Source organism: Mustela erminea, chromosome 9 (genome assembly GCF_009829155.1).
Source record: "Mustela erminea isolate mMusErm1 chromosome 9, mMusErm1.Pri, whole genome shotgun sequence".
Taxonomy (NCBI): Eukaryota; Metazoa; Chordata; class Mammalia; order Carnivora; family Mustelidae; genus Mustela; species Mustela erminea.
In genome coordinates, this window is record NC_045622.1 from 108080348 (window position 1) to 108107860 (window position 27513).

General features: G+C 58.6%; 3 protein-coding genes and 1 non-coding gene across 4 annotated transcripts; 2 read left to right on the plus strand and 2 right to left on the minus strand.

Moving 5' to 3' along the window:
• Positions 1 to 132: 132 nt before the first annotated feature.
• Positions 133 to 4480, minus strand: YIF1A (Yip1 interacting factor homolog A, membrane trafficking protein). The gene is made up of 8 exons (XM_032357503.1): positions 4257 to 4480; positions 3349 to 3560; positions 3080 to 3184; positions 2867 to 2945; positions 1298 to 1355; positions 976 to 1131; positions 441 to 534; positions 133 to 343 (listed from the first exon to the last, which is right to left on the minus strand). The coding sequence occupies exons 1-8, from the start codon at positions 4285 to 4287 to the stop codon at positions 197 to 199; spliced, it is 882 nt and encodes a 293-aa protein (XP_032213394.1). The 5' UTR covers positions 4288 to 4480; the 3' UTR covers positions 133 to 196.
• Positions 4481 to 6774: 2294 nt separating this feature from the next.
• On the plus strand, positions 6775 to 13938 carry TMEM151A (transmembrane protein 151A). The gene is made up of 2 exons (XM_032359349.1): positions 6775 to 7014; positions 9215 to 13938. Exons 1-2 carry the CDS (start codon positions 6940 to 6942, stop codon positions 10544 to 10546), a joined length of 1407 nt encoding a protein of 468 aa, XP_032215240.1. The 5' UTR covers positions 6775 to 6939; the 3' UTR covers positions 10547 to 13938.
• Positions 13939 to 18642: 4704 nt separating this feature from the next.
• On the plus strand, positions 18643 to 18778 carry LOC116600485. The gene has a single exon (XR_004289685.1). It is a non-coding gene; the product is annotated as a small nucleolar RNA SNORA18 (small nucleolar RNA).
• A 5106-nt stretch (positions 18779 to 23884) lies between these two features.
• On the minus strand, positions 23885 to 26552 carry CD248 (CD248 molecule). The gene has a single exon (XM_032357508.1). It carries the CDS (start codon positions 26481 to 26483, stop codon positions 24168 to 24170), a length of 2316 nt encoding a protein of 771 aa, XP_032213399.1. The 5' UTR covers positions 26484 to 26552; the 3' UTR covers positions 23885 to 24167.
• Positions 26553 to 27513: the final 961 nt, after the last annotated feature.

Sequence of the window (27513 nt, forward strand, 5' to 3'; positions counted from 1 at the left end):
CTTCCACCTCCCTCTCAAATTGGTACCAAGGCCACCAACTCCAGGAAGCCCTCCCCTGGGTGCCCTGAGCCTGGTAAACCCGGGCAAGGGCGAGCCCCCGCCCAACCCCCGTCCCCAGGAACAAGGGTCAAATACAATCAAGGAAATCAAATCTTCAATGTATGGAAAAAAAATCAGTGCCAGTGGGGGTCAGGGGTCACCGGACCAGGTGGAAGGTCAGCCAGTATATGATGAGGGGCTGGAAGGCCGCAGCTCCCAGGGTCAGGTAGAGCTGGAGGCGCTGCCGGGGAGCTGGGCCCCCCATGTTGTCGGGGCCCAGGGCTGCTGTTCGCAAAGAGCGCACCTGGGAGAAAGGAGGGCGCTGAAGCTGGGCCGGGCAGGGGAGTTTCGTTCCCAGCTCCAACCCTGGGGTGAAGCGTGAGGGGCAGCCCCAGACTCACGATGAAGTACATGAGCGCGGACGAGGTCCAGGCCAGGGCCACGTAGTAGCCGTCACTGCCGAAGAGCAGCCCGGTGAGCACGCTGAGAATCATCCTGCGGGGGCGGGGGGCCGATGGGGGAGGGGGAGAGGAGAAAGAGAAGGGTCCGGGCCTCAGACGGGCCCCACCGCCCACCTAGACCCCACCCACCGCCACTAGGGCCCTTTATCTCCAGTCTATCCCCCGAGGCTCCTGGACTCAAAATGAACCTAGAAGGCCTAGGACTCAGTGTAGAATGTGGACGGGAGACCCCCTTCACGCCCCCAGCACAAGGCCCTTCTCCCCTGTGTTCCCAGGGTGACTCGCCTACACTCCTGACCTGAGCAACAGTACACGGGTCCCGAGGACAATGCCAAAAGCAGCTGGTTCCTCTAACGGAAGAGCTAGGGCCCAGAGAGGGCAGACACAATTCAAGGCGACAGCTGCACCAGCTGGGGACCCACGGCAGCAGGCCCCTCTCCCAGGCCTGCTTCTGGCCTGGCCCGTAGGTACTCACCCCACATATTTGTAGCCGCTGTAGGCTAGCAGGTGGAAGGTGCTCAGGTCACTGCGTACGGTGGCCAGGTAGATGCCCAGGAGCAGGGCAAGCACCTCCATCACGACCCACACCAGCGCCGTGCTCGCACACAGACCCAGCACCTCCGGGGAGAACCTGTGACCGTGCGCAGGGAAAAGCGCTGTTTGGAAACCAGCCATCCTGTGGCAGGTGTGAGACTGAGGACATGGGCTGGGCTTGGGACCGGCCACACAGGTCCCCTAGGGAGGTGAGGAGAGCAGGAAGGGGTGCTGGTGGGAATGGGGAGGGCGTCGGTACTAACCTCTGCTGAATGCCCAGTGCCATCCCAGCCAACAGCACGTAGGTGATGAAGGCCATTGCTGCCGAGAGCCAGAAAGATGCCATTCGCCTGGTTTCCTCAATCAGAGCCCCCAGGCTAGGTATTTGGGGCCATTTCCACTCCCTACCTTCCCCCCATACATCCCTTCCTGTGCGCCCCCACATATGCATGGGCCCAGCCTCCAGTCACTCCTACTGCCCTGCCTGGGATGCCTTTCCCGGCTCAGCCCTCTCTCCCGGTGTAAATGCTTCCTGACCCTTCTCTCAGGACCACCAAGCCACCTCCTTCCCTGTCCCTGTGTTAGGAAACTCACTAACTCAAGTTTCCTGCTTGGATCACACCGGATCATGGGCCAAGGCTATTACTAATCCTAGACCAACGGGCAGGAGCCACACTGATCTCCCACAACACGACAGGACTAAAATACAGACTTGGAGACAACCCAGGCTCTCCCCAGAGTCCGGCCATGGGGAAGACTTCCCCTCAGCCAGGAATTTTGGGTCTGGCCACTGGTGCTGGCTTTGGCCGTCCCACCAATGTAGAGGGCTCCCACCCAGTTTACCTCTGCTGTTTCCACAAAAGCTCAGAGCCCCGGGGGAGCTGGGCTTTCACAGCCTGGAACTCCTCGGCCCTCTTCTCTGCCCCCCTCGAAGCACCAGAACTGACACGCCCACCAGAAAGCACAGGGTCTGAAGTCAGGAAACGAGCTCTACCACCTATAAGCTATGTGGCTTCAAAGACAGTTGTCTCCCTGAGCCCTGACTTCCACACGTAAAAGGGGGATGGCAAGTCCTGCATTACAACGTGGCTCTGGGAGGAAGTGGACTGGAGGACAGAAGAACCAGGAGCCAGCCCGGAGCAACTGAGCCGACTGGCTGCCCCGGCAACCCGCCTGCAGGCCGCGCGGGGCCACTCACCCCTCCTCCGGGGTGTCCACCCTGGGCTTCGCCTCTTGCAGGCCCCAGGACAGAGAGGAGTCAGAGGGACAGCCTGCCAGCCACTGTCCAAGGTGGGCAGCCTGACCCCGTGCCATGTGGATGGGCAGTTATGGGAACCCAGAAGGGAGTGACCACTTCCTCTGAGAAGGCAATGTTGGAGGACTTGGGGGACCAGTAATCGCTGTGACACTGACTATTATTTTCAGTGTGCCCCCTGCTGAGTGCACATCACCTCCCTGAATCTCCACAACAGTCCTTTGTGGTAGAGACTGTTGTCATTCCTGCGTACGTAAGAGTAAAAGCAGCCAGCCTGAGGTCCCATTCCCGGAAGCCGCAGGATCAGGTCTAAGCCCTGAGCTCCAGGCTGTGGAAGGACACGATCCCAGTTAAGAGGCAAGAAGATCGCAAAAGGAAAAACTCCGAAGGCCCTGAGGGCACGCCCGGGAAGCTCCTTACTGGTCCCGCTACTCTGTCTACTAGGTGTCTAGCAACCACCACACACAAAAGCACCGAGTAGATGCTGAATCAATGCACGAGCGTCTCTCTCCTTGTTGGGGCCTCAAGGCACAAGTCCCCCGCACGGTCTCCCAGCCCAGGTCAAAGAAAGACTCACTGGGGATATAGAGGTCAGGGGCGTTGAGATCTTGTCGCGGGGGCAGAGGCACATCGCGACTATACTGCACCTCCCAGTTCTGGCGGTGGCAGCAGCAGCCAGGGCACGAAAAAAAGATGAAAAGAAAGAAGGGGGTTGAGATCTGGGGGCCAAACTCTGGGACGGGCGGAGGGAGGCGCAGGGCCCCGCCAGCTCACCTGATAGGCAGCTCACCTGGTGTGTGTAGGGGAAGACCAGTAGCCCCAGCTTCTTGGCCACATAGGCTGTGTCCACAGCAAAAAAATACTTGAGTTTGTTCACAGACACAAAACGGTGCAGCTGGGAGAGGAGAGAGGAGGCTGTGGGCAAGCCGCACACCAAACCTCAGGGTGCTCCTCGGTGTGCTCCTTCCCTGAGGGCTGCTGGGAGAATTAGGCGGGATCCCGTGATGCCCCATCCCTGGCCACAAATCTTGCCACCCTTGCCCTGGGGGCGGGCCACACCTCCTTGTGCACCATGTCCTTCCCATGGGATGCGATGGAGCTGCCATAGGCCATAGCCACGTTGGCCATTGGGTCCCCAAGCAAGTGGTTGACATTGAAGGCCACGTCGGCTCCTGGGGCTGGATATTCCCCTGGCTGGCTGGAGTAAGCACCGCTTGTGTCATCGAAGAGGGGAGGGGGGTCTGGAGCTGCCCGGGCCCTGTGCTTGGAGCCTGTGGGTTTGTAGGTACTGGAGTAGGTGACAGGAATATCAAGCATGAGCCCAAACCACCACCCCTTTCCCCAAGCTGGGCAGCCCTGTATGGGTCCTGGGGCCACCCAGCAATCGGTTAGTGAAATCCGGGCTGCATAGGGGTAGGTAACCCAGAAAGAACTTTGATGAGGGCTCCTTTTCCAGAGGTACTAAATGTAGGCAAAGAAAGAGCTGAGGCAGCGCCTGGAAGCGGCTGCCCACCTATAGGTTTGGGGGGGCGGGCTTCTCGAGGGAAGTGATCTCTGAACTGAGCCTTGGGGGAGAGAGAAAGTTCCAGGTGAAGATAACTAACTGCGAGGGCACCCCGCAGGAACAAGGGTGGGAAAAGCGATAGCTGGGTACCCAAAGGCCCTGGGCTGTGGTGAGAGCCCCAACAGGGCCATGACAGGTAAAGAAAGTTCCGAAGGCAGACCCCGTTCGTGCCTGGGTCGGGCAAGGGAATCCCAGCTGTGCTGTCACCGCCCGATCTCAGGATTGGACCCAGAGGGCGAAGTCCGGGACGCGATGTGGAGTCCCGCAGGGCAGAAACCCGAAAGACACCCGCCGTCCTGGGGAGCGGTCACGACTGGCCCTCTCCCTCAGGGTGAGCGGGCCGCGCCGCCGACCCTCCTCCGACCGGTCGGGCCGCGTCCCGCCCGCCCCGCGCCCCACGCACCGTGGGCTCCGTAGCCCGAGTGATAAGCCATGGCCGCGATGCTGGCGCTCCCCAAGGGCCCGCTGCGCCGCCTCGTGGGTACGAATACTAATAAGCCAGCTGCTCTGCTGCCTGGGCGCCGACCCGGGTTACGGAGCAGACCGACACGTCCGCGAACTCTCCGACCGCAGCCGCCATGTCCTCAGCGTTATCCTCCGTCGCCTGCCATTGGCTCCATGGCGGCGCTAGCTCGTCCCTCCCCTCTCCCAATTGGCTGCTGGCCCGACCTCGCCGAATTGGATTTCGGCAGTAGTCAACTTCCGGGAGGGAGAGAGGCGGAGCAATTCAAGGAGCTCTCGGATTGGATGGTGGGTTTGCTAGCTCGGGGCCAGAGTAGCCAATGGATGGGTTAAGGTAGGAGGGGGTTGAGAATTATTTCCGCGCCTGCGTAGTGGGGCGCATGACGCTCGCCGTGCCACGACTACACCAGGTGGAGACCTGGCGGAGGCGTGAGTCCAGGAACGGAGTTTCGCTCGCGGGACGTGCCCCAGGAGGGAATGGGTCCGTGGGGCTCTACCAAGTCCCGCCCCTTGGGTCTCCTGTCCCTCCCTCTCAATGCCAGCTTTCCTCTCCCATCCTCCACGCTGCCCCCCAAGTCCTGGCACGGAGCCCGGGCAGCCCGCGAGGTGTTAGTAGGAGGCCGGGCGGGGCAGTGACAGCGCGGCCCAGCGAACCCAGGAAGCTGACTCCTCCTCCTACCTCCCGCCCCTCCTTCCCGCGCGGGCGCTGTCCGTTATCCGGTGCTGAAATGCCCTATGGCCACTGCTGCTACCCTGCACAGCCTAGGGGCCTGCTGCTGGGAGGGTCTGACCTCTTAAGACAGAGAGAAAGACACCCCACCCCCGCGCGCGCGCGCACACACACACACACACACACGCATTACACATACTGAAAACTCCAAAAGATCTGAAGTCCCAGAGATTGGGCGGTATAGTCGGGACAGAACCCTGCACCAGGCCTGACCCGTCAATTTTCCCGTGATCCAGCCAATTTGGGTGTGGAGGTGCGCTGGTCCACCTCCTAAAGCTGCACTTGAAACTCCTGAGTCATTGCTGGCCCTGCGGTCCATCTTAAAGCGAGATTACCCACCCCCAACACCAAGCCTCCCTCCTGAGGCCGGGTGTGTTCCTTACTCTCTGCCCAGTTTGTGACCACTCTCACCCTCCTCAGAGCTAGCCTTCAGGGGCGTCTTCTCTCACACACCTTCAGCCACCACTTTCTAGAGAGCAAAATCAGGTCCTCTGCAACCTGCCTCTAGCTAACCCAGTGTCCAGTTACACCAGGTGACTTTCCTGCTTTCTAAACACAGCCCACGTGATCTAATCGCAGTGTCTTTGCTCAGAAATCCCCTCTACCTGGGATGCCCTTCCCCCTCATATCCATTTGTCCAAAGCCTATTCTTTAAGAATCAGTTTAACTTGTGCCTCTCAGAGAGACAGAAGGAACAGAGGAATGACCTGGCTGGGGGTTGAGACCAGAAGCTGGGTTCCAGGCTCCCTCTGGGTACACTAGTCTGTCCTAGATATAAATTCCATTAGGACTGGACCTGTGTCATTCTCCATTCCTCCCCTTGTCGTCAGAATGCCAAACACAATACTTGGATATAGAAGATACCCAACAAACCTCTGTGCCCAGTAAATAAAAAATGAACGGATGAAGCCCTGGGTCACTCCTTTACTCTATCATTTCAATCACCTCATCTTTAAACGGGTAGGAGTGTTGAACTGAATGGTTTTTGAGTTGCCCTTTGGGGGGAAAAAGTGACAAAGCAACCCAAAACTCACCTATATCCCACCAAATAATTGTTTAGTTTGGGGGTAGCCCAGACCCAGGGGCGGGTGTGAAGGTCTGAGGCCCCTAAGAGCCAGGGAGCAGCCCTGCGTCCACCACTACTTGGGAGGGCATCCTCCCAAGGACAGATCCCACTCCCCTGTACCTCACAATGAACGGTTTGCACCTTTCTATTCCCATTTCTTAGATGAGAAAACTGAGGTTGGGGTAGAGAGTGCAGGCCCAAGGTCACGGAGCCTAGGACCCTGGGTGTCCTGCCTGCTCTCAAGCAGCACCCAGCATCTCTGTCCAGTGAGTGAGGCATATCACACCTTTCTGGGTTGTAACTGTTTTTTTCCCTACCATCAAGGCTTCCGGAGTGGAGTCTGGGTGGGCTTAGGCCTAGGCCCATTCCTCAGAGACAGGACGCCGGAGGTATTACCCACCTTTGGGATCCATCCCCCTTCATTTTACAGCAGGGGAAACAGGCCCCAAGAGCAAGGACTCGGCCAAGGTCGCAAGCGCAAGCGCGGCGGGAGGAGAACACAAGCTTGGGTCGGCCCGCCTGGGGTTCTTGGGTGGGGGGGCTGGCAGTGCCCGTGGTACCAGGCGCTGCCGGCGGCGCCGCGGGTGCCGCGGGGGCGGGGTCAGCGGAGGGCGGGGCGCCGGGCACCGCGGCCGCCAACGCTGCCGCCGCCGCCGCCGCCGCCGCCACCGCCACCGCCGCCGCCGCCGCGCTCGGGCTCGAGCTCCGCGCACTCCCTGCGCGGCCGCCGAGCCGAGCGGACGCCCTCGGGGCCGCGCCGCAGCCCTCTGCGCTCCCACCTATCATGCCCCGGGCCCGGGCCCGGGCCGCGCAAGCACCCAGGACACCATGCCCGAGGGCGGCGGAGGCGACAGCGGGGAGGTGCCCGCGTTCATCCCGGATGGCGAGCCGCTGCGGGAGGAGGTACCGGCGCTGTGTGCTGGGGGGCCGGAGCCAGGGCTAGAGCGGGGGTGAGGGGGACTACGGAAGGGGCAAACACCGGGACAGGGGGTGAGGAGGGAAGTCCCCAAACCCCAGTTGCCAATGACGTCATTAGGGTAGCTGGCGTCTGGCGAGCGGAGGGGCTCGCGTGGGGGTTGAGGTGGGGGGGTGACTGGGAAGGGAGGAGGGGGCGACTACTGCCCCGGACGCCCCTTCGTCCCTCCTCGCCCTCCTGTGACGTCAGCGCCTGGCCCCTGCGCGCCCTCATTCCGCAGCGCTGCCCCTCACCCCCAAGGTCTGGGGGTCAGGCCCCCCGCCCAGCCCAGCCCAGCGGCTCACGAGGTGCCCGGGCGACGCCTGCAATGCAGCAGCAGTAGCCGGGAGTTGGGGGGAGGGAGCGGAGGGAGGAGGGGAAAGAGGAAAGGATGCGGCCTCTGGTACCCCTTCTCCCTCTCCCCGCGATGAGGCCCGAGGGCCCATCCTTCAGGGTGGGACCCCTCCAGACTGGCCTCTCACCAGAGCTAGCCAAGGAAAGGGTCTGCAGAAGTGTGGGGCCCTGCGCCCGTTGTGGGGGTGATAGGTGGCCAGTGGGTCTGTGTATGTGTTTGGATGGATGTAGCGTGCTTGTGGGTGTGTGAATGCTAGTCCATGCTCCCCACACCTTGGGTGAGCCAAAGTCAGGTGATGGTCTGGTGGGTGCTTCGCCTGGGTGATGTAGGGATGTGTGAGCGTGTTCTGTCGTGGGTGGGTCTCTCCTGTAGAGTCTAGGGTGTGATTTCAGGTTGCAGTAGGGGTGGGGTTGGAGGCTGTGCACGCGCTCAGGCGAGGCTCTGGTGTGGACCTGGGTTTCAGTGAATTTGTAACGGGTATATGCGCGTGTGTGTGCGTCCTGTGCTGGGTGGGTCTGTGTGCGCGTGTGCGTGGTGGTGGGGGTTGCGAGTGCAGGCACCTGTGCGCCATGTTATGATTGGGTGGGCACCCATGAAGGTCCGGGATCTGGGCTGAGCCGGCCCTGTGCACATCGGTGGTAGGTAGGTCTGTGATTAACATGGGCTGGAGGGTGGGTGTGTGGGTGTGTGCCTCTGACTGGACCTGTGGGTCATGGTGGGGATGTTTTCATGTGGTGGGTGACCACTGCCCTGGGCTGGGCTGGGGGCATTTCCTCTCCTCTGGGGTCTCTCAAGACCTGGTGGTCCTGGGGTTGAAGAGGTGGCCCCTTAACTTTTCCTTCTCCATCTCTTCCCCACTCCTTCCCCCATTTCTGTCTCTGTGGGGACGCTAGAGGTGAGGTGGGGGCCAGGCTGGAGGGGAGGCCAAACCCTCTGGGCCAAGAGTGGCCCCTGCTGCCCAGCAGCTGTGTTCTGCCCCCGCCGTCACAGCACAGATGGGGAGCGGGGGACGCCGCTCCATCTGCTCCCCCGACTCACACCTCCTCCGTTCCCAGCTCTTCCTCTTTCTCGCTTACTTAAAAGCTTCTCCCAAGTCTCTAAGTGGAACCAAGGGACGAGAGGGAGTCTCAGGGCAACAGCAATAATATTTATTGCCATGGCCAGACCCCGTGCCGAGATGGCTACACATAAGATCTTGTTGAAACCTCACAAAAGCCCCAGTTTACAGATGAGGAGACTGAGGTCCAGAGAGGATGCGGGAGCTGTCCAAGTCGCCCAGTAAGTGGGAGAGCCAGCACCCCGAGTCCTGGTCCGTGGGGCTCTAAAGCCCATGGTCTTCATCCTCAGGCCCCCTGCCACTCTGGTCTCCTGTACCAACACGTCCAGGAATCAAGGCCCAGAGAGGGGAGCAATATGGCCAAGACCACACAGCAAATTAGGGGCAGAGCTGGGACCAGAGCTCCATTTTCTCAATGGCCAGTCAGGGGGCCCTTCCTTCCTCTTGGCAGAGATGGGTCTGTTTTGTCCTGGGTGGCTTTGACTGAGAGATGATGGGGCGCAGTAGAGGACAGCATCCGGAGCAGAGAGGCCCCAGTTTGAATCCTGCAGCCCTACTGCAGGAGAGCCTGAAGGGTGAGGTTTGGGGCAAGAGGCTCTGTCCCTCAGACCCTCTGTTTCCCCCTCCATGGAGTGGGGAACCTGCCCCAGCTCCTTCCCAGGGCTCAGGCAGAGGGGCAGTTGTGACGGATGACCTGTCCTGACCCGCGCCTCTCCCCTCTCTGCCCGCCCTGCAGCAGCGGCCCTTGAAACAGTCCCTGGGAAGCTCCCTGTGCCGAGAGTCGCACTGGAAGTGCCTGCTCCTCACGCTGCTCATCCATGCCTGCGGCGCCGTGGTGGCCTGGTGTCGCCTGGCCACCGTGCCCAGGCTGGTCCTGGGGCCTGAGGCAGCTCTGGCCCGAGGGGCCGGGGCCCCCCCGCCCACCTACCCGGCCAGCCCCTGCTCCGACGGCTACCTGTACATCCCGCTGGCCTTCGTCTCCCTCCTCTACCTCCTCTACCTGGCCGAGTGCTGGCACTGCCACGTGCGCTCCTGCCAGGCCCCGCGCACCGACGCGGGCACGGTGCTGGCGCTGATCCGCCGGCTGCAGCAGGCGCCGCCGTGCGTCTGGTGGAAGGCCACCAGCTACCACTACGTGCGCCGCACGCGCCAGATCACCCGCTACCGGAACGGCGACGCCTACACCACCACGCAGGTCTACCACGAGCGGGCGGACAGCCGCACGGCGCGCGGCGAGTTCGACTACTCCGCCCACGGCGTCCGCGACGTCTCCAAGGAGCTGGTGGGCCTGGCCGATCACGCGGCCACGCGGCTGCGCTTCACCAAGTGCTTCAGCTTCGGCAGCGCCGAGGCCGAGGCCTCGTACCTCACCCAGAGGGCCCGCTTCTTCAGCGCCAACGAGGGCCTGGACGACTACCTGGAGGCCCGCGAGGGCATGCACCTGAAGGACGTGGACTTCCGCGAGTCCCTCATGGTCTTCGCGGACCCCCGCAGCCCGCCCTGGTACGCCCGCGCCTGGGTCTTCTGGCTGGTGTCGGCGGCCACGCTGTCCTGGCCGCTGCGCGTCGTGGCGGCCTACGGCACGGCCCATGTGCACTACCAGGTGGAGAAGCTGTTCGGGGCCAGCTCGCCGCCCCCCGGCGCGGTGCCCAGCGGGCCCCCGCTCTCCCGCGTGGCCACGGTGGACTTCACCGAGCTGGAGTGGCACATCTGCTCCAACCGGCAGCTGGTGCCCAGCTACTCGGAGGCCGTGGTCATGGGCGCCGGCTCAGGCGCCTACCTCCGGGGCTGCCAGCGCTGCCGCCGCTCCCTCAGCAGCAACTCGCTGCCCCCGGCCCGGCCCAGCGGGCCCCGCCTGCCTTTCAGCCGCAGCCGCCTGTCCCTGGGAGCTGGGGGTCGGGCCACGCCAGGGGTCTTCCGAAGCCTGAGCGGGGGGCCACTGGGGCGCCGTGGAGAGGACACAGAGCCCCTGGAAAGCCCCCCGTGCTACGAGGACGCCCTTTACTTCCCGGTGCTCATCGTCCACGGTGACAGCGGCTGCCAGGGGGATGGGCAGGGGGCACTCTGAGACCCACGTGGCCTCCCGGAGCGGCCTCCTCCCCACCACCCTGCCACGGCCTTCAATGCCTGAGCAGCTGTTGTCTGAGACGGAGGGGAAAACAGACCAGCACATGAGGCGGGGGGTGGGGTGGGTAAAGTCCTTAAACAGACTGAAGCGCAGTGACCTAGGGTCATTTTGGGGGTGAATGGACAGCACTGAAGTTGAGTCCGTGGACTGTCCCAACACCCCCCCTGCCACCGCCATGACGTTCCACCCCCTGCAGTGGTTGGTGATCCAGCTTAGGCCCCTCTCAGGTTGGGCAGTGGGTGGCGGGGATGCTTCCAGAAAGCCTGACGGGGGAAGAGTCCTGGGGACAGCTGTTGCATGCAGCCGAGGGCTGCCTCTAGGCTCTTCCCTGCACAGCTGAGGCCACACTGGGAGCCCTCGAGCAACCCAGAAGCACAAATTGGTGGTTTGGGGCCATGCCTGGCCGGGCCAGCCTCCATGAAGCTGAGGAGCTGGCCGTGGCTACTGGCCCCAAGTCCCCGTCCTCCTCCCCTGACACGCCCCTCCCTGCCTGCCCCCTGGTCTTTGCTCAGGGCCAGTCCCCAGTCAGACCCTGCGGCACAGCCCCTGTACTGGAAGCCAGGTTCTTGGAGCAGAGCCTTGTCCCCCGTGGCCCCCTGTTTTTCCCCAGTGTGCCCTCCCCCAACATCCAGCTCCCCTGTGACCTGGGGTTCCTTCTCAGGGCCCCACCTTGATCCCACAACTCCTGGTCTCTGCTCTTGTGCCCCCCAAGGTCACCTCTGCCTCTCAGCCACCCACACGCTCCCCCAGGCTTTGCCCTCTCACTGCGCCCCCGCACTTCTCTGCTCTTCACCTTCCTCATGACCCACGGGGCCCGGGCCCAGGGCATCTGAGGGACTTCGGCCTTGGCCACAGCCTCTTGGACGATGCACCTGCTCTGCCCCGGGGGCCCCTGCTTCTCCCACCGGTGGGGCCCAGCCCAGTGGACACCAGCCCTCCTCCAGGGAGGACAGAGGAGTCCCCTTCCAACTGGGCTTTCCACCACCTCTCAGGGCCCAGTGGGGGAGGGAGGAGGCGGAGAAGATGCAGATAAAATAAAAAGGTATGAAATGGAAGGTCTTCTCATGTGCATTCCTAAGGGGTGTGTCCAAGGACACTACATGTGCAATGGGCCACCCAGGGTCAGTGATTCAATGCTTGGTTCTGGAAGGGGATGCCGGGTTGGGCTCCAGTGCTCCCAGAAACAGGGTAAGCTGAGAGGGAACCCCCAACCCTGCGCAGCTGAGGGCCCAAGACCCAGGTTTGAGTTGCTCTGAGCAGCTGACTCCCACGGGCCAACTGGTATCTGGATCACTTTTAACGCATCGTCTAAGTGGTCCATCTTCCAGCCCGGAGGGGGTTTTCATTCCACGGCTGGGCAGGCTGAGGACCAAAAGATCAGAGTGGAAGGAAAGAGATATGGTCTGTGGTGCCAGTTCAGTGCCCCCGATGGCTACTGGTGTTCGGGGGAGGGGGTGCTGAGCCGGGGGGAGGACACAGGGTGGGAAGCAGCCAGCCGCACGCCAGCACACGGGATCTGAAGACCGGGAACAAGGGCGAAGGAAGGGCCTCGCTTACTCTTGGCAATGGCATCTTCCCATGTACGGCTGTGCAAGATGTTCACTGTGCCAGGGCACCCGGCTGAAGGGCACGTGTGGGTGGAAGCCAACCTGTGGGTGGCTCCTCCAGCCCCGGCTTGGAGCTGCCCCCTCCTGCACCAAGGCACCCTTCTCTAATCTGTGCAAAAGCACCAGAAGGACTAGTGGCTCTAGAAGGGTCCTGGGAAGGGGTGGGATTCACCCGGGCAGAGACAGGGCAGAGGGGTTTCTGGGCCATGAGAGCTGCCCACACAAAGGCCTGGATGCAAGGCATGAAGCAAGGCGTGAAGAGGAGGGAGAAGCCAACAGCCGTGAAACACTTGGTAAGATCTTCAATACCAGACCTCAGAAATTGTCTGTAAGCTGGGGCAATCTGGATCCACAAACGTGGTTGTGCAGGTTAGTGACAAGGTCAGGACCCCCTCTTAGAATTTTAGGCAAAGTCCAGCTGCCTGTTGGCCATGTGGGGAGGGAGGTGTTAGACCAAAGCTTTCCCTGGACATCGCTGCCTCGCGTCTTTGGAAGTGAAGTTGGCTCTTTGTTCAGAAGCAACTTGAAAAAACTATGGTACCCAAGCATTTAAGGAGGCTGCAGGGACAGTGTGTGTGTGTGTGTGTTGGGGGCTGGGGGGACGTGGTTCACTGGATCCAACTTCTGCCCATGGAGAAGGTCTCCTTTTCCCATATTCCTGCTCTAACAGCACAGTCACGAACTACCTGCTAGCTATGATCCACTATGCTCTCCTTCTTAACAGCAGAACCCCAGTTTTACTTCAGATGGCAATGAGCCCAGCTAATAGGCAACATTTCTAGCCTCCCCTGCATATATAATGTGACAGTGTGACTCAATTTTAGGATATCAGATACAAGCAGAAGGTGTTGGAAAGGATTTTTAAGACAGCTCCATGAAATAGAAATAGTATCCGTGAAGGCTAGTTCTGTCCTCTTGTTTCATCATGTATTCAGCCTGGAATGCAGATGTGATGGTTGGAACTCCAGCAGCAATGTTGGATCAGGATGTGATCTTGAGAATTGTACTCCTGTGCTGAGGCTAGCAGAACAACAAGATAAAAGACCCTGGGCTTCTGATGACATCATAGGAGGTTCCATATCATCCTTGGGTTGCCTACTTCCAGATTCTCAATAAAAAGGAGAAATAAACTTCCAGTTTGTTTTAAGCTACTGTTTCCGCCCCGCCCCTTGTTTCTATTACTGGCATCCTATGTTAATTATCTACTACCACATAACAAATTACCCCAAAACTTAGTGGCTTAAAACATTAATAATCATTATTATCCCTCCTGGTTTCTGTGGGTCAAGAATTCAGACAGGGCAAACAGGGATGGTTTAAACTCTGCTTTGGGACATCTAGGGCCTCTGCTGGAAGGTTCTAAAGCCGGGGGCAGAATCATCTGAAGTCTCATTAATTCATATGTTGGGCAGTTGGTGCTGACTGATGGCTGAGGGCCTAACTAGGTCTGTTGACTGGGACACCCAAAGAGACCTCTCCCCATGTAGCTTGGGCTCCCTCGTAACATGGTGGCTGGTTTCAAGGACAAGTGTATCATGAGGGTAAAAGCTGTTATTGTCCATTATGATCTAGTCTTAGAAGCCACGCATGCCACTTCTACCCCTTTCTGTTGGTCAAGTTTATTAAGAAAATCTACCCAGTTTCTAGGGGAGGAAATAGAAGACCCACATCACAGCGGGAGCTTGTCAACATCACATTGTACAATTGGGATGCCAGATAGGAGATACCCTGGTGATTATCTTCAAAAAGGCAATCAGGGGCACCTGGGTGGTTCAGTGGGTGAAAGCTCTGCCTTCAGCTCAGGTCATGATCCCAGTGTCCTGGGGTCAAGCCCCGCATCAGGCTCTCTGCTCAGCGGGAAGCCTGCTTCCTCCTCTCTCTCTGCCTGCATCTCTGCCTACTTGTGATCTTTGTCTGTCAAATAAATAAATAAAATCTTTAAAAAAAAAAAAAGGCAATCAGCCACTGAGCCAAATGCCACACCTAACTGACAGACATCTACAGAGCGGTCTACAATATGAACACCAACCCTTTCATGATGTTGGTTTGAGAGAAGGTGGTGACATGACAGATGTGGGCCAACTGCGGACAGAACGACCTGCTCAGGTCATTTGCTGGGGCCCTCTGACCCAGGATAGCTTAAATATGGCCGCAAATTCTTCACAGCCTTCCCTCAAGAGATGGCATCTATCTAGCCATTCTTTAAATCCAAGCTGGCCTGGCCTCGTGACTTGCTTTGACCAATAGAACATGGTGGATGTGATGTTTGCACCCGGAGAGGTTGGGTCTTGAGAGGCCTCGCAACTTCTACCCTTGGTGTCTTGGAGCCCCGAGACCACCACGCTGTGGTCAGCCTCGTTTCCTGGTGGATGATAGGTTGTGTGCAGGAAGACGAGGGCCCCCAGTCAAGAGCTAGTTATTAGCATCAGCTTCCAGATATGGTAATGGGGCCATCTTGGATATGTTCGACCCAACTGAATCACAGATCACCATAGACAGCCGCAAGAATGACCCTGGGTGCAACTAGCAGAATCACCGGGCTGTTCCCAGACCAAATTGTTGACCTCCAGATTGGTGAGAAATAAGAAATCCTTGTCGTTTTATGACACTGAGCTTAGAGGCAGTGAGATGCGGGCACTGGAGAGCTGACACAAGGCCCCTCTTTCCTAACAAAGTCCCAGCCACAGGGACCTGGTGCCTGATCCTAGAACAGGGCCAGCTCCTTCCTGCCTCAAAGCCTTGGCACATTCTGTCCCACCTCCTGGAGTTCCCTTCCTTCCCCTCACTCTTCCCTTGCTCCTCTCACCCCTGGGGGCTTGGCTTGTGTGTGAGTCCTGATGGTCTAAATCCATCCCCCACCAACCCCACTGCTAGCCTTGCACTAATTTCTCCGTAAGTGTGTACAAGTGCATTATTTGCTCTTCTATTAGCACTAAAGCTCTGGGAGGCAGGTGGTCCCAGATGTAGACCTTTGAGTTGGACAAAGTCTGCCAGTATGACCTGAGTGGCCCTGGGCAAGTCACTTACTCTTTCTGCTTCAGTCTTCTCAGCTCAAATGGGGGATAATAATCGAATCTACTGACTTCAGAGGGTTGTCATAAGGACTGAGTGAGATCATATAATACCATGCCTAACACAGGGCCCCACTATAGTCAGCGGTCAATACCTTTAGCTGTAATCGTCATCAGTACTAGTATTATTAGTATCATTACTAACTATGAACAGACACTCCAAATGACAGACACATGCTTCGCCAGTAGTCAGCACAAAATTACAGGCACAGCGCCTGCCACACGATAGACGTCCAGGCGGTATGTGCTAAGTGAATGACCGACACCTCCGACATCCGGGGTTACTGTGTCCTGAGGGCGGAGTCATAGACCCACTCAGCCCAGAGCCCAAACGAGCCGCAGGAGCCTTTGCCTTACTCAGCCTCGTTTGAGGTGGAGACTTACAATCCCAAGGACATGAATGCACCCAAGAAGGGCCCCTGGGGAAACGCAAGCAGCCTTCCCAGCCAGAGCACACCTGAAGTTTTGAGTCTCCTCCATGAATTGAGGCCCAGGACCCCTGCCCCTCAGAGAGCTTCCCCCAGCTCGCTGGCCCCTGCCTTTTCCATGAGTTTTATCCTCTCTCTTATGTCACCCGCGCTGCCAATCTCTTCTCCGAAGCTCCCTAGAGAAGTCATCGCTGAGGTGGCCAGAGTGTTTCTGGAAAGCGTGTGAGGAGGGTCACGCGTCCAGCCCGAAACTGGACACATCCCTGAGTCAGGGTGGGCACAGAGCGCTATTGGCCTGCTGGGTGAAGGCTCCTAGAAGTCAGATTCCACAGAAAGAAAGAAAGCCAGACCGGCCAGCTTGATAAGGGCACACGATGGGCCAGAGGCCGTAAGTCCGGCATCTGCTCCAAAGAGGAGTTTCTGTCCGGAACGTCAGCTGAGGCCCAGATCAAATGGTTTTCAGTAACCCGGGGTCCTACTTTGAAAGACAGGCGTGTTTTTCTTCTCTTTGACTGCTATTTTTGAAACTTGTAAGATGAAAGAGACCAAAATAAAAATACTGAATTCTTTCAGGAGAAGAATTTCAAAGAATTTTTTTTAATTTATTTTTTTTTTTTCACAGAAAGCGAGCGAGCACAAGCAGGCAGAGTGGCAGCCAAAGGGTGAGGGAGAAGCAGGCTTCCCGATGAGCAGGGAGCCTGATGCAGGGCTCAATCCCAGGACCCTGAGATCATGACCTAAATCAAAGGCAGACGCTCAACCGACTGAGCCACCCAGGCACCCCTCAGTAGAAGAATTTCAATGTATGTGTTGTAAGAGCACAATATGCAGGGCGCCTGGGTGTTTCAGTGGTTTAAGCCTCTGCCTTTGGCTCAGGTCATGATCTCAGGGTCCTGGGATCGAGCCCTGCATCAGGCTCTCTGCTTGGCGGGGAGCCTGCTTCCTCCTCTCTCTCTCTGCCTGCCTCTCCGCCTACTTGTGATCTCTGTCTGTCAACTAAATACATAAAATATTAAAAAAAATTAAAGCACAACATGCTTCTCCCTCTTCCCCTGCCCCCGCTCATGCTCACTCACTCTTGCTCTCTCACGAATAAATAAATAAATAAAATCTTCAAAAAAAAAAAGTAAACTTGGGTGCCCAGGTGGCTTAGTTGGTTAAATGCCTGCCTTCAACTCAGATTGTGATCCTAGGGTCCTGGGATTGAGCCCCATGACGGGCTCCCTGCTCGTGGAGAGAGCCTGCTTCTCCCTCTCCCTCTGCAGCTCCCCCTGCTTGTGCTCTCTCACGCTCTGTCAAATAAATGAAATCTTTTTTTAAAAATAACAAAGGTAAGGACCTTGAAGTGTGAAGATAATTGTAAAATATCCAGGTGCAGCATCCATTTCAACCAGCCTTTTGGGGGCTCCTTTGATCAGCCTGTTTTCAGGGGCCACAGAGAGTGGGGAATCGCTGGGGGCTGGCGAAGCACCAGTCTGTGGACCCGGCAGCTCATGGGTGGGATAGATTTTTTCCTCCAAGCCTTACAATTCTTCCCTACGTAGTATTCCAAAGGAAGTCTGACTCGTCATAGTGTGGGTCAGTGTTAGGTCCAGGCTAGAGGGAACCCTCTGGAAAAAGCTGCCACCAGATGTCTGTGTTAGAGCAAGAAAACCGACCTTTCCCTGAGCACCCCCTAAGACAATCCATGTGTCAAGATCTGAATAGTTCCGGGATGCCTGGGTGGCTCAGTGGGTTAAAGCCTTTGCCTTTGGCTCTGGTCATAGTCTCAGGGTCCTGGGATCGAGCCCTGCATCGGGCTCTCTGCTCGGCAGGGAGCCTGCTTCCTCCGCTCTCTCTGCTTGCCTCTCTGACTACTTGTGATCTCTGTCAAACAAATAAATAAAATCTTAAAAAAAAAAGAAGATCTGAATAGTTCCTTTCGGCCGCCTGGTAGCGCCGCCCCAAATTTCAGGTTTGCATGCTCCTTGCCTCCCCGGCTTCCATCACCCATCCTAGATGTGACGTCGTCTTCCCAGTCCGACTTCCGCACGCCTCCCACAGGCCCATATCAGTTTCTGTTTTCACCCTATCATCAGCCACCACAGGGTCAACCTCGCAGTGAAGTAGAGAAAGGAGAGAGGGGAGGGGGGTGTAGACATCCCCAATCCCGAACCTTCCTCCCTGCTCTCCAAGTGGATCCCGCCGTCTAACAAGACCCTTCCTTCGACGTAGGGCCTGCCACACTGCAGCAAACTCCCAGGAGGCCACAACATACTATAAAACTTTGAGAGAAATACTGGACATCTCTCAGACGGCTAGCTCGAGGCAGTTCACAGTTTCACCACTGTATTGCACACGTTCCTTTTGATAACATAATATCTCTGTGAATCTGGGTTTTTGGCAGCTGCCACCAGCAAAAGCAAGTACTATTGGGAGAGTCCGTGTGTGACAGGAAATGAAAGTGGCGCTGTCCAATCTGGTTCCAAGTTTTGAGAAATTGTGCAGTACGCAACAGGCACACATATCCCACTAGCAAGTGATTGTGATTACTTAAGAATAAAAATATTCTTCCATCTTTCAGTGAATGTGTATTATTCTTTCAAATAACTACTGAGGTATTAAACTATAAGTAAGTACCTCTTTGGGATGCCTGGGTGGCTCAGTCTGTTAAACGTTGGACTCTTGATTTTTGGGTCAGGTCCTGATCTGAGTCAGGAGATCGAGCACCACACTGGGGCTTCCCAGGGAGAAATCCTTGAACTCACCAAAACCATGCTAAAGGCTGGCCATAGCTGGATGCCCTAAAACTGAGCCTCGACTGGACCCCTCATCTGGACCCCTCACCCGGATCTCATAAAGTCATGGGTAATGCCTTGTGTAACCAGCATTATCAAAGCACAAGGGGAGTGTATGTCTTGCAGGCTCCTCGGTGAAAGCAAGCTCCCCGGGTTGAGGTCGACCCCATGGGGCTTTTTCTGTAGACCTATATAGCTGGAAATGCCTCATAGAATAGATGTAGATGTGTGGCTTCCTTTATCCACAGAACTATGTGTTAGATCTATGCGAAAGAACTACAAGACATCTATCTAGAAGCTGTGCGGAAGGCCTGTCAAATATTTTATTATCTTCTTAAAAATATTTTTTATTTGGGGCGCCTGGGTGGTTCAGTGGGTTAAAGCCTCTGCCTTCAGCTGGGTCATGATCCCAGGGTCCTGGGATCGAGCCCCGCATCGGGCTCTCTGCTCAGCAGGGAGCCTGCTTCCCTTCCTCTCTCTCTGCCTGCCTCTCTGCCTACTTGTGATCTCTGTCTGCTAAATAAATAAATAAAATCTTAAAAAAAACACACACATTTTTTATTTAAGAGACAGAGAGAGCATGCATGCATGAGTAGGGGAGGGGCAAAGGGAGAGAATCTTCTAGCAGACTTCCAGGAGAGCCCAGAGCTGGCACAGGCAGAGAGGGGGGACAGGCGGAGAGGCAGAGAGGGGGGACAGGGGTCTCCCCTGGGGGCTCGATCCCACAACACATGAGACTCTGACCTTGAGCTGGAACTAAGAGCTCAACACTTAACGGACAGAGCCACCTAGGTGCCCTGCAGTCAAATACCTTCAATCTTAGTTATTGGCATATCCCAATAATCTGTACAATTCCAGAGTGTGATAGTTCAGGGATGAATATGATTGACATTATTCATGTTTAGAGAGTGTCTGGAATTGAGAACCAGAAAGAACCACCTACTCTGCCCCCGAATGTGGTCCAAAAGTAAAGAAATTGGATTCCAAAGATTACAGGTACAGAATTTCTTAAGTATGTCCATATTCAAGTGGAGATCAAAGAAGCCCACCATGAAGGATTGTGGACTGGGGCCCCTGGGTGGCTGAGTTGGTGAAGCCACTGTCTTTGGGTCAGGTCATAACCCTGAAGTCCCAGGATCAAGTCCCACATCAGGCTCCCTTCTCCCTCTGACCTTCCCCCTCTCATGCTCTCTCTCTCAAATAAATAGATAAATAAATAAATAAAATCATTTAAAAAGGATTGTGGACTGACACCGACAACTGTGGATTAAACAGTTCTTTTTAAATGATTATTTTGAAGATTATGATTCTGATTTGGGAGGAACTAAAGTGATTGGGTGTGGAAGGAATCACATAAAATTCCTTAAATAAAAATGTATTGACCAGGGCGCCTGGGTGGCTCAGTGGGTTAAAGCCTCTGTCTTCAGCTCAGGTCATGATCCCAGGGTCCTGGGATCGAGCCACGCATTGGTCTCTCTGCTCAGCAGGGAGTCTGCTTCCTCCTCTCTCTCTCTGCCTGCGTCTCTGCCTACTTGTGATCTCTGTCTGTCAAATAAATAAATAAAATCTTAAAAAAAAAAGTATTGACCAAAACAAACAAACAAACAAACGCCAAGTTCCCTGGAAGGTGGGCATTTTCTAATCTGAGACGTGGCTATTATTATGGACTGGCTCTGCTCTAGGGGTGAAGATCATGGAATCCATCTGGGTTCAAACCTCCACTTACTAACTTGATCAGGTGGGGTGGGTGGGTTGACGCAAGGCACTCAGGCAAGCGCCTTCAGCTTCCTCATCTGCAAATCATGGCGAGAGTGGCCCTCACTGCAAGGTCCTTCTTGACCTCAAGTGGGTAAAGACATGCAAAGCCCTTAGAACAGGATGAGGCAGACGATCGTTTTCATTACGATTTAGCCCTGAACCCTACTCCCGCTGTTCATAGTCCCCAGGACGCCAGAACTGGAAATCCCATCTGGAAAGCATCTCATTCCCCAGGCTTTGCGCTGCGGGCAGGGGAGGAGGGTACGGTGGGGGGATGGGGGCGGGCGCTCCACCACCAAATGTCTAAAGCAGGAAGTGAAGGGTGTCCAGCGCGGTGCTGGTACCTACTGGAGCTCAGTAGATGTTAGTGCTGCCCGTCTTCAACCTTAGCTCCCCAGTCTGCCCCAGTAATGTTTGAAAACATTCCATTGCGCCCCTGACACCGAACTCTGGAGTGTCCTTGGCTCCTGGAACCCCCGTCTAGTGTGGGAGTGAGCAGGGGAATATTTTCAAACGTAGTGATGACACTGCGAGTGTCAGCTTCTACAGGAGGGTCTGTGAGCCCAAACCCACTCCCTCCTGCTAAAGGCACCCCTCTAAGGAAGGTGTCCACACTTTGGAGAACTAGCTGGGGGAGGGGAGGATCCAGCCTTAAGGATTCAGGTAAGAGTCTGTGCTTTCAGCCCTGGGAAACAGGATTCGTGGGTAGGGGACAGCGAAAGTCCCCCCAGCTGCTGTAAAGACTGGCGGGGGGCCGCTTCAGCTCACAGAGGCCCCCTTGGGGTCTTCCAAATACGACAGAGGGCCCATGCGAGTGGATGTGCTGTTTTTCCTGCGAGCAAATATTTGCCGAAGCAGCCAAAATCGGAATAATACAAACATTTAATGAATTAAGCAAGTATTTATTGAGCCCTAATGTGCTTTGGGAGACGGGCCGGTGGCTGCAAGCCCGGGCGCCGAAGGCAGGTGGCGCCAAAGGCCCATTCCTTCACGTCGCCCGTCGGGCTCTCGACCTCTTCCCAGAGCTCCCTCCAGAGAACCTGCAATCTAGACGACCGGAAACCGTGTACTCACGGGAGGGAGACGGGGTGCCAGGACCGGGTTCAGGGGCATCCTGGTCAGGGACAAGGAGTTCGGATCCACACACTATTCTGAGCAAATTCAGAAGGCGGTCAGCGACTTTGGGGGTCTCGGGCCCCGGAAAGCCGAGAAGGCGGAACCTACAGGTAGGCGTGGCTATGCATTCACAGTAGGTGGAGCCTGAGAGAAGAGGTTGGGTTAGGCTCTCTGCGTGGTCGGATGCTTTTGTGCCACGCCCCCGACCTGGGGCGCTCTGGGTAGGCGGGACTTAAGGGATAGTCAGGGGTGGAGCTTGTGGGTATTCTCAGTGGGCGGACCCGAGGACTCCGTAGGTGGGCCATCACCTCGGTGAGATGGGAAAGTGTTAGCTGGACGTGGGCGGAGCTCTTTTCCCAAGGGAGGCGGGCCTGGAGCCCGCCCTACGATTTGAGCCGCTATGAATGGGCGGGACTTGTAGCTGGGGGCGGAGCCCGAAGAGGAGCTAAAGGGGAACCCGTTAGCTCCTGGAAGACAGAGTTCGCAGCTCTCCTGGACGGAGAAATGGTCTCTGCGCGATCCCCTGCACTCGTGAGCTGAGTCTCCGGCTCCGAGGAGGGGCGGAGCTTGTGGTTCTGTTAGGCGGGGCACACAACGCGGCGTGAGAGGAAAGTGTTCATACTTTCTGGAAGCGGGAACCAATAACTGCCAGTCTGTGCGAGCCGCCCTAAGGGGGCGGGGCTTATGACCCCCTGGTGGGCGGGGCCATTGTTACTGCCTCGGCCGGGGCGGAGCTGATAGAGAGGAGGGGCGGGGCAATAGTTCTTGGAGAATCTCTGAGCTGGCAGGGGGCGTGGCTGGTGGCTTTGGTGGGCGGTGCTTCGGAAGAACTCCCGAGGGGCAGGTTGACAGTAGTGGGTGGGCGTGGCTCGTAGCTAGGAGGGATCTGTCGGACAGTGTCGGCATCTGCCTGCAGGCGACGTTCGCGCCTGGATGAGTAGGGGTCTGAGGGTCGGTGGGCGGAGCCCAAGACACAGCTCCGGGTCTGGGCAGAGCCCAGCCTGGGCGCAGGCGGGGTTTCTGCCTTGGGAGGCAGTCTGTTTAGGCCCGCACGCAGCTCCGCATCTGTTGCTCATTACGGGATGACAAAGAGCCGGCTCTGGGCCCCCTTCCCCACGCCCATCCCCTCCCTCCGACAGCAGTGCATTTAACTCCTTGCTGCCCTGACGGCGCTCTGGATCCCCTGCTCAGGGTCCCAGGAGGGAGCTCCAGTGTGTGCCATCCTGGCAGGCTTTGTTACCCGCCCCAGGTTGCTCCCACACCTCCTTCTCAGACTCAGGCCTCTAGGCCACCCCGCGACTCCACTCTCCTGCATCGAATCTCTCCAGCGGCCTCGCTGAGGTTAAACGCTTGGGCAGGATCTGGCGGGGGCGTCTGGTTTGAGTTAGGGGAACATGAGAGCGGGGGCCGGGGGCGGTGCATAGCGTTCCCTCCACCCCCTCCACGGCGCCCCGTTCGTCCCCAGTTCTGACCCCTCCTCCACCGGTCCCCTGCGGCCCGGCCCAGGTCCAGGCCCTGGGGCTAGAGGATGGCATAGGGCACCCAGTAGGGAAGGGGCCTGTAGGCCACCCCTCCTCTCCTGTCTGGGTGGTCGTGGTGGTTCTGCTCCGTCCTAATTAGAGGCCCCTTCGAGACTGCAACTGAAAAAATTACAGAGGCAGTGGGAACCAGAGCCTTACCCCCCCCACCCCCCCACCCCCTGCCGCGGGGCAGGTCCCACCTCTCCCCATCCCCAAGGCAGTGAGCCCAGGATGAGAAGAGTTTGCCAGGTTCCTGCAGGCTGTGATCTTTGACCATCCCCTTCTGGTTTCATGGGACACCTCAGCATTGAGCAACTTGCCCAAGCTCTGGTCTCCCGGGTTTTCTCTGTCCCAGCACCACCCGCATGGAGAAGGGCAAAATGCGGCTGAAGCCTTGCTCAGAAGCCTGCCAGGGGAGCTGGACACGGGATGTCTCCCCCACGTTCTGCGCTCTCCACATCCTAGCCTGCTAGGCAGTGACTCCCACCTCCTCCCCAGAGCAGGGAGGACGGGCACCTTCAGAGCACCTATAACCCAGCGGAGTGGAGAGCTGGACCCCAGCTGCCAACTTCTGGGCGGCCTGTGGGGATGGGATGGCAAGTACCAGAAGACAGTTAGAAGCTCACCCTTCACTCCCCAGAACTGCCAGACCCAGAGCTTAACTTTGACTCCTAAATCCCAGTTTGGCTGTCGTTAATCAGAAGCCCTCGTTCTAGAACGCTCCCCCATTTTTAGCCCCACTTTCTTGGAGTTTTGCTAAAAAGAAAAACAAATATGAAACTCTCTCCATGCCAAAACTCCCACTCCCGGGCTAGCTGTGTGACCTTGGGCAAGGCTCTGCCCTCTCTGGGCTCCTGTTTACCAGAGAATCTCTGAAGCATACCCTCCTTTAAGGTGTCTTACCTTATTTCCTTGGGGCTCACACAAGCTGAAGGAAGGTCCCCTCTTTTTTGCTGAGTCCTCCCAGGCCCTCCCCTCAGACATCAATGGGGGTCAGGAACTTTGGGTGAGGTTGGCACCCCGTTTATTGAAGAAGACCCCAGCACCCACCCCCTGAGGTCCTGGGAGCCTTGGCGTCTCCTCTGCCGTGAGTGCTGGGTCGGGGAGTGGAATCCCCAAGAGTCTAGTCTGGCAGTTGACCGAGAGAGGAGCCTGGCTGGGCCCGGGGGAGCAGGAAGCCCTCTGTCCGGCTGGGCAGCCCCCGTGGGTCCCTGGTGCAGCCTGGGCCATGTGTCCAATGCACGCACCTTCCCCCCCACCCCGCAGAGGGGGTGCTGCGCCCCATCACACGCTGGTTCTGCAGGTCTGCACCCCTGTGAGGCTGCCCCGGTGGGGCATTGGTTCTGTTGGGCCCTTGTTCCCGGCGTGGGTGACCCAGCGATAGCAGTCGGTAACTCGCTTGTTGGGTGCGTGGGGACCACAGCGAGTGCAGTACACGATGCCCAATGCGAGTAGGACCACCAAGAAGACACATGTGGGTACTAGGAGTGCCACCAGCAGCCACCGGTCATCCCTCCGGCTGTGGCCTGCCGGACTGGAGTCCCCCAGGGCTGTCGGGGCTGCTGTGGGGGCTGCTGAGGGCAGCCATGGGGCCACCTTAGTGTCCCAGGCACCCTCCCTTGGGACTTGTGGGGGCTTGGAATGGGGGTGTGTAGGGCTGGTGAATGAGGTCTGGTTAGTGGGGCTCTGGGGGGGCTCTGAGGTGAGGGTAGTGTGGGGGGCTGGGGGCTGGGGGGCAGGAGACCCAGGAACTTGATGGGCAGGGAGCACAGGGGATCTGGAGGTAGTGGTCAGAGGGGGCTGGACAGTCGAGGTAATGGGAAGGTGGGTGGCCTGGGCTTGGAGGACCGGGACATCCGGGGTGACAAGGGATTGACGGCCCCCAGAAGTGGTGCCCAGAGGAGTGTGGTTAGCAAGGACCTGAAGCACATGAGCGGTGGTCTGGGTATCAGTGACCGGGGTGTCTGGAAACACAGGGGACAGTTCAGGATATTTGGCTGAGATAATTGGGGGCTGGTGAGCCGGGGCCTGTGCTGGGCGAGTGGCAGAGATAATGGGGGGTTGGTAGGCAGAGGGCAAATCTGGATGGTTGGCTGAGATCATGGGGAACTGGTGGTTAGGAGGCAAAACTGGATGCCTAGCAGGGATCATGGGGGGCTCGCGGGCAGGGGCCCAGGGTGGGCGTGTGGCAGAGATGATAGGGGGCCGGTGGGCAGAAGGCAGTGTGGGGCGTGTGGCAGAGACCACCACAGGTCGCGTGACAGAGAGCACCGAGGAGTGGTAGGGGACCCGGGGAGCACTAAGCGGGGGTGGCCAGGTGGGGTCCAGGTAGGGCATCGGATGCTCTCCCTCCTCCGGGAAACTAGGTCTGTAGGCCAGGCCAAAGTCAGGCGGCTGCGTGGCCTCCATCCACGGCACCCCAGGCACCTCCGTCCAGCTGCCATCAAAGGTAGCCCAGGCCTCATGTTCATCCTCTTCGTCCTCCCCATCATCAAGCAGCTCCTCCCCTAGGTCCTGGGCAGTGCGGGCTCCCATGGCTCCAGCCGGGCTGCAGCTGATGCCGTCAGCCTCGAGCTCGTGGCCCTCCCTGCAGTAGCACTCAAAACCACCGACGTAGTTGACACACATCTGCTGGCACACGCCAGCGATCTGGCACTCATCTGTGTCCACGCAGCGGTGCGGTTCATCCTCGGCCGGCCGGAAACCCAGGCGACAATGACAGCTATAGCCCTGCGGCCCGCCGGGCTCACACTGCTGTTCACACGGAGCCTGGGCACAGGGGTCCTCGCAGCTCTGCCCGTCCGCCGCCAGCCGGAAGCCCTCGGTGCAGCGACAGGACACGCGGCCGTCCACCTCCTCCACGCATTCGTGTTCGCAGCCCCCGTTGTCCGGGCCGCAGCCAGGCGCCGGGCACAAGGGCCCGGCCCGAGACCAGCCCACGCCACCATCGGGTTGCTTCACGCAGAGCAGGGACGTTTCTCTGCCAGCCTGGCACGGCACAGCCGCCACGGAGCCGAAGGGCAGCCACTCAAACTCGGTGGACACCAGGTGGAAGGGTGTGGTGTAGACCACCGGGCCTGCCTGGCCCGCCTCGTCCGGCAGCGCGGGGCAGGAGCCCTCGAAGCCGAACTGGCACAGGTAGCCGTCGACGGCCAGCGTGCAGGAGCCCTCAAGCCAGCGATGCTCGCCGCTTGCCTCAAGGGCGGCACAGCGCTGGGCCGGGCAGGGCCCTCCTGTGGCCGGCTGGGCCCAGTTGGTGAAGGCCGTGTCCTGGTCTCCCGTGGTCCACGTGAAGCCACGCAGCGGGCGCTGGGGTTGGCACTGGCGGGCCTGCCGCTGCAGGCCGATCCACAGCAGCTGGCTGGCCGGGCCCGAACCCACCAGGCTGTCCACACGCTGGGCCTCCTCGGGGGTCCGCGGCGTGGCCAGGTCACCCCCCAGCTCGCGGCAGGCCCGCCAAGCCTCCAAGAAGGTGCGGCGCCGAGGGAAGAGCGCGTAGCAGCTGCTGGGGCCACAGATGGCCCGGGGCTCGGCCGCCCAGGGGGCCTGGCCCAGCGTGGGCACTGCGGCCGCCCAGGCCAGCAGCAGGCGCAGCAGCATCGCGATGCCCCCCGACTGGCCCGGGGCCGGCTCGCGGCCGCTCTTGACAGGGGGAGGGACCGGGGCCTCTCGCAGGCGGGCCGGGGGCGGGCCTGGGCCGGGCTCAGGCCTTGTAAGGAGTGGGTTGGGGCCGCTGCCAGCTCCGTGCTCCCGCTCCCCCGGGGCCGCTGGAGCAGGAAGCAGTCGGGCGGGGGCAGAGGTGGGGGGTGCCGGAGGGCGGGCGGGGGGGAGGCACCGCTAGCCCGCTGGGAGTCGGGGAGAGGAGGCTGGTAGACCCTCAGAAGGTGCCGGCAGTCGGGGCTCTTGGCGGTGGGCTGAGGTCCCTTCCCAGAGACTCACCCGAGATCCTGTCTGGACACACCAACCTCATCGTACTTGTGAACTGTCTCAGGGCCCAGCGGCTCGTCATACATGTGGAAACGTGCTCTGACTCATGGCCTTCGCATCACACACGCGTGTGTGTGCGTGTGAACGCTCGGTTCCCCACGTAAGGGCACTCTCTTGATACTGTCCCGTCGTCCCAGACTCATACACGCTCTGACACGCTAACCCCCCCGTGGATGCACATCCTCAAGTGGTGTGGGGTCCTTGAGGGGTTCTCCGTGCCCTCGCACGAGACACCCCTTACGTTCATGTGAGGCCCCTGAACGGAACCGTCTTGATCACGCAGGCGTCGCACAGGGGCATCATACACCCTCATTCATGAACGAAACTCCTGCCTCAACCTCCCCCCACCCCCAAGCTTCCTGGCTCCAGCTGGACCGGGTTGGGGGGAGGAGGAGGGGCAGGGGGCTGCCCTCCCTTCACCTCTGCTCAGCCTGGGGCCCTGGGAACCTGGGCTTAGAGGGGGAGGAGGCAGCCCCCAAACAGGAAATGCTTCTCTGGGCTCCTGCTGCACAAGGGCAGGGTGCGTGGGGGAGGGGGCAGGCTAGAGCCAGGCTGCACTGCGGGGTGGGGGAGCAGGGCTGGCTGGGAGAGGAACGGCCGCCGGGGAGAAGCCATGTATGGGCGTGAAGCTCACAATGTCACA

What these genes read in the sequence shown, in the direction of transcription:
- YIF1A (XM_032357503.1), bottom strand. Translation starts at nt 4,287, where the DNA reads ATGGCTTATCACTCGGGCTACGGAGCCCACG. An exon ending in GCACTGGGCATTCAGCAGAG is followed by an intron (nt 1,132 to 1,297) that starts GTTAGTACCGAC and finishes GCACGGTCACAG; the next exon opens with GTTCTCCCCGGAGGTGCTGG. An exon ending in CCGCGCTCATGTACTTCATC is followed by an intron (nt 344 to 440) that starts GTGAGTCTGGGG and finishes CCTTTCTCCCAG; the next exon opens with GTGCGCTCTTTGCGAACAGC.
- TMEM151A (XM_032359349.1), top strand. Translation starts at nt 6,940, where the DNA reads ATGCCCGAGGGCGGCGGAGGCGACAGCGGGGAGGTGCCCGCGTTCATC. An exon ending in GCGAGCCGCTGCGGGAGGAG is followed by an intron (nt 7,015 to 9,214) that starts GTACCGGCGCTG and finishes CCCGCCCTGCAG; the next exon opens with CAGCGGCCCTTGAAACAGTC.
- CD248 (XM_032357508.1), bottom strand. Translation starts at nt 26,483, where the DNA reads ATGCTGCTGCGCCTGCTGCTGGCCTGGGCGGCCGCAGTGCCCACGCTG.